The sequence below is a fragment of the Loa loa genome (assembly GCF_000183805.2).
Source record: "Loa loa unplaced genomic scaffold supercont3.277, whole genome shotgun sequence".
Lineage (NCBI taxonomy): Eukaryota > Metazoa > Nematoda > Chromadorea > Rhabditida > Onchocercidae > Loa > Loa loa.
The window spans coordinates 49,483-61,218 of record NW_018108457.1 but is presented as its reverse complement, the minus strand read 5'-3'; the positions used below and the strand labels follow the sequence as shown (position 1 = coordinate 61,218).

General features: G+C 27.9%; 2 protein-coding genes across 2 annotated transcripts in view; one reads left to right on the top strand and one right to left on the bottom strand.

Annotated features, from left to right (window-relative positions):
* Positions 1-1,362: 1,362 nt before the first annotated feature.
* On the top strand, positions 1,363-8,923 carry LOAG_07206 (annexin; the record flags this gene model as incomplete). The annotated part of the gene is made up of 9 exons (XM_020447370.1): positions 1,363-1,411; positions 2,166-2,381; positions 2,445-2,618; positions 6,347-6,489; positions 6,752-6,907; positions 7,365-7,583; positions 7,972-8,094; positions 8,273-8,407; positions 8,611-8,923. The coding sequence occupies 9 exons, from the start codon at positions 1,363-1,365 to the stop codon at positions 8,788-8,790; spliced, it is 1,395 nt and encodes a 464-aa protein (XP_020302392.1). The 3' UTR covers positions 8,791-8,923.
* Positions 8,924-10,655: 1,732 nt separating this feature from the next.
* LOAG_18361 (DEAD/DEAH box helicase) overlaps positions 10,656-11,736 on the bottom strand; it is an 8,433-nt gene continuing 7,352 nt past the window's right edge. Inside the window, exons 18-20 of the mRNA XM_020451022.1 lie at positions 11,396-11,536; positions 11,144-11,234; positions 10,656-10,821 (exon numbers count right to left, since the gene is read on the bottom strand). Of these exons, the coding sequence (XP_020305234.1) occupies positions 10,805-10,821; positions 11,144-11,234; positions 11,396-11,536 (249 nt within the window). The 3' untranslated portion in view covers positions 10,656-10,804. The remainder of the gene's footprint in view (positions 10,822-11,143; positions 11,235-11,395; positions 11,537-11,736) is intronic.

Sequence of the window (11,736 nt, the reverse complement as noted above, 5' to 3'; positions counted from 1 at the left end):
CTAAACAATCAGAGTGAATCATCAATCGAATTTCGATACTAAAATATAGTTTGTTTGTTTTTAAATATATAAAGAAAATGCCATCTATGTGGGGTGAGACATCCTGATAGGTTAGCTGATAAGATAGTAGAATAGTAATATTTCTGAATCATTGTAATTTAGCGAAATATATCCTTGTGAATCATCGCTCGCTTTTTCATTACTACTTTTGTGTACTTGAATTTCATCATCATTAACGTCATCGATTGATGACTAAGCGAAATTTGAAATTAACGATTTAAACTTTAACACATTTCAGTTTTGTCTTACTATACTGCAAGTAAATATTTCGAATTTTATTCGAGTAATTCCAAAGGAACAACAATGCCATTTAAATCACAGCTTTTCAGTACTATTCTCAATGAAGTTACAAAAGTAATTTTTAACGTTTTTCTTTTTCTTACCTTTTAAGAATTTTAATAAATATTGAACGGAATATTTAGCTTAGCATTAAAATATTTTAATGCCAATAGATTTTTTTTCTTTTTTTTTTTGTCAAAAGTGGTAATATCTGAATTTAGCATTAACTATTGATAACAGATAACAGCGACAATTATCAACTGATAGCAGTGATGATTATTCGGAAATATTGATAAAAATTATTGCTTTAAGACTTTAATTCATTTTTGCTATTTTATTATATGAAGCAGTTGTGAATTGATTTTTTGTTTTAAGAATTTATTATCAAATAGAAAGTTTTGCATAATTTGGGTCAATTAAATCTTTCAGATCATACATTTTGATCCTTATCGACTGTTATTTTAATAAAAATATTTAGTTAGAATTTTGTTTGCTTATGTAATGAATTTGTTAACGAATGATTAATTTGCGGGATAAAAGCAACAACAACAAAAAGATTTTTCTGGAAAATATCAATGCTATACTTCGATATTCTGATAAACTATCCATTTATTTGGATAATAAATTGTTATAATTACTAATCAAAAATTTGTGGATTTATAGTTTAAAATCTTCATTTGCTCATTTATTATCATTATCTTGAAAATTAAAAATGCATATCTACACATTTGAAAATTTGATATGCCAATACTCTCGTCCTTTTATATTTTATTTTGCTATTTGCTGTTTAGCAATATGCTTGAAATAATTTGAAAAGCTTAAATTTTGTTTATTTCATTTAAATGGTTTGAGAAAAGTAACTTGAAATACTGAGCATATTTCAAACTATATAAAATTCAAATAGTTAAACGATAACTTTTATTAGATCTGAATTTCATGAAACGCATAGGCATTGTTTAGCTTTTGCATTTTAAGTATTCAATTTTTAAATATATAATGTTGTTTTTTTAGGGTTTACAAAATATGCAACAGGATGGTAAGAGGAATAGCAATGATGGACAGCAGCAACCAGGTATATATCTTTTTGACAAATATTGATAGGAATTGTTAGGTATAAATCGATTATGAGCAAATAATATAATTGATATAGACATTTTGGGAAATGTTCAATTACGAAAATGATTAAGTAAGAATTATAAAGAATGAATAATAGAATGAGGGAATATTTAGATAAATATTTTCTAAATTAATAGTCTTTTTTTTAGTTTTCATATTAATTAATTCATATATAAGTAAATTTGGAATATTTGTATACTTGTCATTTCTTTGATCAATGCAATTAAGTTTTTAATTTTGATTAAATAAAATAATGGTTGAATGAAGCAAAATTTAAATAAATATTTTCCAAACAAATGATCTCTTCTTTTTTTAAAATTTGTTATTAAGTATATATAATAATGTTTTAAATATATATTCCCATTAATTGACATTTCGCAAAACTTTTTAGTTTTTCGTTTTTTTTTTTTTACTGTAATGTTGCGCAGTATTTGTCAACATAAGCTAACGTAGAAGTTATCTAAAAGCTATGTTTGCTTTTTTTTTCACTTATAAGCTTTCCTTCGTATTTGTTTCCATAATAAATATGTAATACTGTTTGTTTCATTTTTCTTACATTCAAGTTTTGAATCTTTCAAAATTGAAAAAGTTTTACGATTTAAAAAATTTACATTTCACAAGGAGGTTCATAGAGTAATGGTAATGGCTTATGATAATTGTTAGCAATTATAAATGGATAAGCAACTACAAAATTAGTCTGAGTTTTCCAGGTAGTCGTCATTTTAGTCAGCAAGGTGGTTACCCATCGCAGCCAGATGGCTATTCGGGTCAACAAGGAGGTTATCCCAGCCAGCAGGAAGACTACCCACGTCAGCAAGGAGGTTATCCTGACCAACAAGTAGGTTACCCAGGACAACAAGGAGTTTATCCAGGACAGCAAGGAGGTCACCCCGGTCAGCAAAGAGGTTATCCTGCTCAGCAAGGAGGTTATCCGGGTCAACAAGGGGGTTATCCAAAACAGCGAGAAGGTTACCCCACTCAGCAAGGAGGTTATCCGGGTCAACAAGGGGGGTACCCAAGTCAGCAGGGAGGTTATTCAGGTCAACAAGGTTACCCGGCACAACTTGCTTATCCAGTCGCACCTAGCGGTTATCCGTATCAAGCATCTGAACCAGGTTGGATGATAAGTGGCATGAGCGGCAGTTATGGACCATCTGGTCCTGGTAAGCTTTCCTCAATCTTATTTACGATAATTACTCAATTTTCTGATAAAACCTTCTTATAAAACTTACTACTTCGAAATCATTAAAATTATTACCTAAAGGGTATCACAACTACAATATATCTTTATTTGCTTTAATTTTTCATACAAATATCGTTTTATCAAATCAGTAACATTTTAATTTGAGTCATTATTTGTTTTCTTCCAGGTTTTAAAACAGCAATTGTTAAAATCAATAATTTTTAAAATATGAATCCTTTCCTTGCTTCTTTGACATTTAAAGATTAAACCAAAAGTTTTATTATTTAATGGTATACATATATTCAACACTCATCTGATATGCAAATTTATATTTACAATTTACAGTTTGATTTCAATGTTTATATTTGCAATTTCCAGATTGATTTTGGTGTTAATAAAATGCTAAAATATCCGTTTTGCTTTATTAAATCAAACTTAATTATTCCGGTAACACTATAATAGATATTTGTTTTACCCTTCTTTCATATTTGGTCATTTGTTTACATTACCAGCATTCAGTGACCTCATCCGGCCTTCACATAAAATATTTTGACATTTGCAAGTAGCCTTATCAAACGGTACTGATAGAATGCATTTAATGTTAATAACTATGATAGGTACTGATAGAATGCATTTAATGTTAATAACTATGATAGGTACTGATAGAATGCATTTAATGTTAATAACTATGATAGTATCATATAATAGAATAAATCTTCGATAACTTTTACATTTAACTAAATTTGTTTATCACTTCGTATTTTATCATTTTCATTATCATCAGTGTTACAATATCTCTACTGTGTCGGTCATTTATTTTTTTCATTATTTGCAACTTTTTGTCTTTTCACCTAAGATTATTTGAGTATTGCAATTTTATATTAAATTTCAATTTCGTAATTTTAATTTAGCGCAATATTTTTGTTTTATTCGTACATTATTGAATATTGCCATCCATTTCTTTCCCTTCTCTTTCATCAATAAAGCCTAATTTCTCTCTCTCCCTCCTCTCTCTCTCTCTCTTTCCCTCTCTTCTCCCTTCTGATTCGTCAATTTTTCCCTTTGCACTTATTTTTTAATTTTTATTTTTCTATCTTGTATATTACTCTCATCCCTTTCAACTTCCTCAATGATAGTACTTGACGAAAAAATTGGGAAATTTTATTGATGAAAAATGAAATTAAATATTTATAAAGGTGGAAGGATTTTAAATTTTATGAAATATTTGATTTAATTGTAGCATTCAGTATGTTAAACTTCTTGTAAACACTTTAACTATTTCATCTTTTTAATGATGATGATAATGTTATTTACCTGTGTACAATCCATTAGAAAACAATTATAGTCTTATAGTCCATCGTATTGACCTTAGAATATTGAACTTTGAATAAGTGCAATAACCTTCCAAGTATGCTTACATGTTTGACTGGCAAGGATCGGTTAATTAATACGAATATTTCTGCATAATTTTGTTTAACATAACAATTTTGTAATATCTCTGTCGAAATAATAGATCAAAGATTAATCCTAAAAGGTAAACAACAAACGATTGTTATAAATGTTGTCAAGTAAGTCATTTTAAAAGTATTTGTCAAATATCAATTGATTTTTCCTTCAAAGTTTTTCAATAGGAAAAAAATCGATTAGTGTATTGTGAATATTTGTGGAGGATTAATTAACATTATTATTGATAGTTTTGTTATTAATCGATTTTAATCACATCGTAGAGTTTCTAACAGATTAGATACTTATTGATTCCTTGAAATTTTTTTTTTTTTTTGATTTTCTAATTGTCGTCCAGTGAGGGTCATCAAAAGTAATCCTCATTGGACGTTAATCAGGAGGTGGGGGAATCGCAGAAAATTAAAAAACAGGAAAATTTATTGTATTTTTTCAACATTTCATCATAATATCAATATTTCTATTCATATGAGAGGATAGCTGAATAAATACTTCTTATTTATTTTCCCTGAGAAATCTCATCTTATCCTTTTGTTATTTTTGATTTTAATTTTTTAAAAATATTCAAAATGATGAATAAGAAGGAATAATCAAATGACACGAATTTTTTCGTTTCTTTTTTTTATGAGTAAAAAATTGGAGTTTTTTTTCTTTTTTTTTATTTAAAAAAACAATGAAATAAATTTTGCTATTAAAGTAATTTATTAGAAGTAATTATTATTATCAAAGGTATTTGTCAAACATGAAAATTAGAAATATTAATGATTTAATTGTTTCATAAAAATGGACAATTAGTAAAAAATATGGGAATGAATTTGTTCGTAACTTTTTTGTTTCTTTATTAAATAATGCGCCAAATAAATTTATAAATTGAAAATAACGAAATAGTTATTTTCTCAATAAATATATCTTAAAATTTCCGAAGAAGAGTTTAAAATAATACTAATACAAAATTGATTGAAAACATTTGTTTGATTATTAGGCGATGAATCATACTACAAAATCGATAATAATTGTGTTAAAATTGTACGTTACTTCCTTGGTTACCATCAATAAAACCTGTTTGTCACCTTGTCTTTTTTCATTTCCTATTCATCCTAACATTTCAAAAAATTGTCACAAAATAATTTATCAACCTTATAATTAATTGTATTTTCTAGTATATATTAGAGCTTTTAATTTTATTTTATTTTTCATTTTTTATTTATCCTTTCTTTTATTTATCGTAACTATCCTTTCAATTTTTTGACTTGGTACATATCAAAGATGACGAATTTTTACAGACACATTTGTTTATATAATTAATTATTGTTAGTTTGCACATTTAAATCGTTGTTTTTAATATTCAAAACTTAATTATTAAAATGAAATAAGACAAAAATTATTGTTTATTGTTGAATAATATTGTCAATTTGTCAATAAAGCATTAACAAATCGAGTCATATTTCGATCGACTAATTTTGAAAGTTTTTTTTTTCCTAAGTATGATTTCTTTGTTTCCGTTTTCTTTAATCATTTATAATCTTTATGATGGTTTCGATGCAATTCGCATATGACATGTGAAATTACTTGAAATTAGCATATGTTTAAATCATTTTTACAAATTCATTAATTACTAACTTATTTAGTAGGCATATATAATTTTTTATGATTTTTTAAATAACTTTTTGATAACTTTAAATTTAAAAAGAAAAAAACAAAGAAATCTACTTGATATTGCATAAATGTGTGAAATTTTAATCTTTTCAATGCTTTAACTTTTGTCACCATCTATTCCTATCTTTATTTCATCCTATAAAAAGTACATTTTATTTCACATTCTTGGAAAAAATGATGATAAATTTAATAGCTGAAATTGGAATTTGAAATGGCTGATTAAATAACTTGAATCTGATTGAAAATTCTAATTATTTTTGTGGTTTGAATTAAACTTTTAATTTGTAAATAAAAATGACCTATAAGATTTAGAGAATTTTTCCAAATTCTTCCTGTACTTTATCGATTTCAATCTCTTTCTCTCTTTCATTTTCACTGTATTCTTTTAAAAATAATTAGAATTACTTAGGAATTACGTCTAAATTAGAGAAGGAGGCGAATATCGCTCAAACCGTTGCATTACTCTCAAATTGTCTTTTTAAAAATTCTTATCTGGAAGCGTTCCATACAAGCAACGAATAGTATGTTCGCGTTACCTTAACCTTCGACCTTTGAATTATTCTTTTAGTGTTCATCAAAAATAATTTCCAGATATGCAAGGAATACCATCGTTACGTCCGTATCAGGCTTTTAATCCGAATGCTGATGCTGAAACGTTGCGTAAAGCAATGAAAGGCTTAGGTTGTGACAAAAATAAAGTTATTACTGTGCTATGTGGCAGAGTTAATTCCCAGGTTTCTTCCTTTGATATAATTAAAAAAAATTCACTTATAAATTCGAAAATCAATTTAATCCCCAGTTATTTTATAAGTATTAGATAAAAGCTTGGATTATTTTCAAAATATTTATGAGATATTTTATAAATGAATAAATAGAATAAAATAAATAGATATGCGTCTTTACCAAACATATATCTTATGCACTTATTTGCAAATATAATTTTCAGTTGTTCAGTTTTCTTCTTTGCCATTTTAAATTAATATTTTGAGATTTTAGCGTCAACAAATTGCGGCAGCCTATAAAACAATGTACGGTAAAGATCTAATAAATGATTTGAAAAGTGAGCTATCAGGTGATTTTGAAGATTTGATATTGGCACTAATGGAACCACCAGCACGATACGATGCGCAACAACTTCATAAAGCTATGCAAGTATCGATTTAGTATTTTTGATATTTCTTAAACTTATCATTCCATTTCCTTATCTTTCTGATATATCACCAGCTTCATTTATGCATTTGTGTAGTTGAAACTTCAAATGAAAAGTTGCTTAGATAAAATATTCAATTCCGAAATCGAAAAAAAAAAATTATGAAAAGGCATCTGGTAATTACCCAAATATTTCAACGCATGATTACTTAAACACCGGAAATTTTAATGAAGTTATGTATTAATCAATTATCAGTGGCATGTCTAGCAACTGATTGTTAAAGTACTTCGATACTTGATTACTCAAATGCTTGAAATTGCATATTCAAATGCTTTTATTTGATATAAGAGATATTAGTTATAATTAATACATTTAATGCGAATAAATTGTTGAATTTATAAATTTATCAATTATTAATAAAGATATTCATAATTTTATTATAATTATTCTTTCTCACAGGGTTTGGGTACAAAAGAATCAGTGCTGATTGAAATTATGTGTTCACGGACAAATGCGCAAATTATTGAATTACGTAACGTTTACCAGCAAATGTATAATTCAACGTTGGAGAAAGATTTAATTAGTGAAACAAGTGGACATTTTAAGCGTTTACTTGTATCGTTATGCAATGGAGGACGTGATGAAAGTATGCAGACTGATACGTTACGTGCTAATCAGGTAAACTTTTCGGGTATTATTTACGTTCGAAATACATAAGCTTATTGATAATCGTAAAAATTATACACCCATTCATCAAGTCCTCTTATGATCACTTTATTTACAAAAATGCTCACGTCATACACAAAATTTATAAACTTTTCAAAATTAGAAAACTTTGTAAATATTTAATTTGAAATTTTAAAACTAATTGGAAAAATTAATATGAAATACAAAAATTACAATCGATTCAACAATAAAATAAAGAGCTTCAAAGAAAAAAGAACCCTGTTGACAAATTTATCCGTGAATAATCCTTATCATTTAATAACCATATTCAAAACGCTTCCCTCCTCTTAATTATTATCTTGAAGAAGTTCTTCAGATAATGATTAATTATCATTTTCAGGATGCTAAAAAATTATACAAAGCTGGCGAGCAACGTCTTGGTACCGATGAATCATGTTTCAATGCTATTTTAGCTTCGCAAAATTACATGCAACTAAAACTTGTCTTCCTAGAATATCAAAAGGTTTAACTAATTGGAAGAAAAACAAAAACTTCCGTCCTGATTAAAAAATTTCAAGTTTTTAAATTTTAATTTATATTATTTCATAAATTTGTAGTATTTTTAATGCGAAATTTTTAAATTCGAATTTCTTTTTTCTTCGAAAATTTCCATCTTGCGAGCTTTTTTTTATGCCTTTCAGATAACAAATCATACGATTGAGAAAGCTATTGAATCCGAATTTAGCGGTGATGTCAAGGATGGCTTACTAGCTGTTGTTGCATGTGCACAGAATAAACCTGCTTATTTTGCTACCTTACTCTACAATAGTATGGTGGTAAGTTAACATCAATATTTCACCAATAAAAATGTCATTGTAGGAAGACAATACTAATAAATTAATATTGTAATGGTATTCCGCTTCATCCGGTAATTCTCAAATTATCAAATATGTTAGATTGATCGTTTGCCTGACCATATCAGGAATATATTATCAAACAAAAGAAAAAAGACGAATTTTAATATAGTGCAAAATTTTAGGGATTTGGTACACGTGACAATGATTTAATCCGTGTTATTGTTACACGCTCCGAGATTGATCTGGCCGATGTGAGACAAGCATTCGAACGAAAGTACAATAAAACTTTGGAATCCTTTATTAAGGGTGATTGTTCGGGAGCATACAAAGATGGTCTGATTGCACTCGTTCGCGGCAATTAGTTCAGTCTAAATTTAAATTTGAATTTTCTCCTTATTTACTGAAAGCGCCAGTCAAGTTCCACCATCTTGTGACTACAAAAATTTTTACAAATTGCAATTTTGACTTTTTTGTTTTTTATTAATAAAACTTCGCTTCATAAAAACTTCGGATTTGCATTCCTAATTTGCATATTCCAAAGAATAAATTAGGTAGGACAAAGATCGAATAATTGAAGTACATACATTATATATAAAAGGAATTCTTGTTTGTGGAAAACCCGGTTTATAGGATACGATGTCAGGAATAAGGTTCTATCCATTCCGTAACCTACACTTTTCATTTGATGACTGTTATACCGCCAGTAAGCTTTGAGTTACCTGTCACATAATCTTCAGCATCATGTCGATCAAAAAACAAGTGTTGTCTTATATTCTTTAGTACAGAAATAACAGTAATTTAAGTGAGAATTCTGGAATTATACACAAAAAGCACCAAATGTCGCGAATTTTAATATCGCGAAATTCCAAATAAATAAAATAATTTTCTTATTCAAATTGTAAATGAATGTTAACAACATTTACATAATTTTTTTTCTCATGCTTAAAATCATGAGTTAGCTATCCAATCTACTAAAAGAATTTTTCCCTTTGATGTTGAGATTTGTTCACGTATATATCGATCATAATTGACCAAATACCGACCATAATTGGATCATCAGATTGGATCTTAACCAGTAAATAGTCTATATTTGAAATATTACATGAAAAGATCTTTTCATCAAACTTATAGGTGAAAGTTCGCGTTATCATTCACTTTACGTGTGCTCGAGAATACTGTACATTGCCTTCATGAATAAAAGTACTTTATTTCAAAAGATATCGGCGGATAATCATTCGAAACAGTGCACAATAAAACGAAAAAAAACTGATTTAAATGTAATATATAACACGGAATTTTTTTCATGTAATATAAAACAAACAAAAGAAAGATGTGGGGACATTGTGTTCCTCATAACGGTCAGACTGGTATATATTTCGGAAGAAAGTTTTTAAGCTGTAAAGTGTAAAACGAACGATTTTGAAGAGGAAAAAAGATCAGAAATCAGGGAGTGTTTGGATCATCAAATTAGTTCATAATAACAGTTTGTAAAAGATGTACAGATACTTATGTTTCCGAACATACAAGGATAACATGCACAATGGCAAACCCAGTCAATAAAGCCTGATTAGCAACCTGTCATAAAATATTAGCATTTAGAATAAGATCGACTATAATATACATAACAAATGAATGGAACGAATAAGATTTAGAAACGTAACAAAAGTGTTTAAAATTTGAGTAAAAAAGAAAAATGATGTTCTACTTGAATGTCGATCTTTGGGAATAATTACTCAATATTTCATTTCAATCAGTTAATGAAATGTCAACACGTCAGAAAGGTGTGAGACTATTTATAAACAAATGATATAAGAGCACAACAAAACGTTTTGCAATGTGAGAAGTTAAGGTAGAACCAAATTTTCAACATCATAACCTATCTCAAGTGACAAAGGAGATGTCCTTTGTGCCTATCATATAAAAATATGCTTTTAGCCTAGATGGAATTAAACAAAATTGAAGTTGTGAAGAAGTTAGTAAAAGAAGAGAGGAACCGGATCTATCCCGATATCCCAATTTGCAAAATCACCGCCAAAGTCCCAGCTATTCCATCATTTCTCTCAAAAGCTAGTATATCCGAAACTCTATTGATATTTATAATTGTGATTAAAATGTTGTTAATTATGTCATTTTTCAATCTATTTTTGGGAAGACCGATTATTCCGTTTTGAAAGTTGCAAGTGGATCAGTTGAAATTGCTAAAAAAAAACTAAGAATAACAATTGTTGTTTCATTCCCGATTCAATAATCTTCCACCTGGACGCAGTTAGTTTTCCCCATAAATAAGACACAAGATTTTAAAAAACTTAATGGGAACAAAAACGAGAGTCCGTACATCCTATTCCCGAGAATATCCTTTTAAATTTGCAAGCAAGATCACGGCACATCGGATCCTGAAATACCATATGCTCGCTGAAAGTCCCAGTCTAATGGTTATCAAAAACTTTCATGCTAAAATGAAATGAAAACAGCTAATTCTAAAACCGCTATTTCATTAAAATTCAAAAATAAGTAGATAATTCTTCCGATGTTTTGCCAACAACACTTCTCTGATATCTTAATCTTAAGTAATATCCTAATGCTTTAATATCCTAATCAACCAATTAATTGACCAAAACTAATTAACTGATATCTTAATATCTAATATCTTGATTAGCATCTTTTTTTTCCACTTGGAAATTTATTTTTGTCCAAAAAGAAAACTCTAAAGCATACGCTGCCTCCCCATGTAGCCACCTCGTCCAATACGACCGTTAGCGAAATCAAGAAGAAAGTCCGGCGGTATTTGCTGCACTTCTTGAACCACCTAAATCAAATATATTTCCAACTTTAACAGAAACTTTTTTAATCTTTCGCAACAATCAATTACCATTATTATAATTAGCAAATACATAAAAATGGGTAGTTAAATATTTGATATCATGTGTAGTCTCCAGAATTAAATCCATACTACGAAAGTGATTTTACCTTAACAATATCGCCAATCAAGACTGGATCCTGTTCAGCCAGGTTAATGAACGACGTCGCTTTACCCCGACGAAGACGGCCGGTACGGCCAATACGATGTACATATGTCACACGATCATTTGGCATATCATAATTAATCACCTTAAATTGAAAAAGTAAAACAAAAATAATATTATGTATATTATACATATATACATATACATATATATATATATATATATATATATATATATATATATATATATATATATATATATATATATATATATATATATATATATATATATATATATATATATATATATATATATATATATATATATATATATATACTATATATA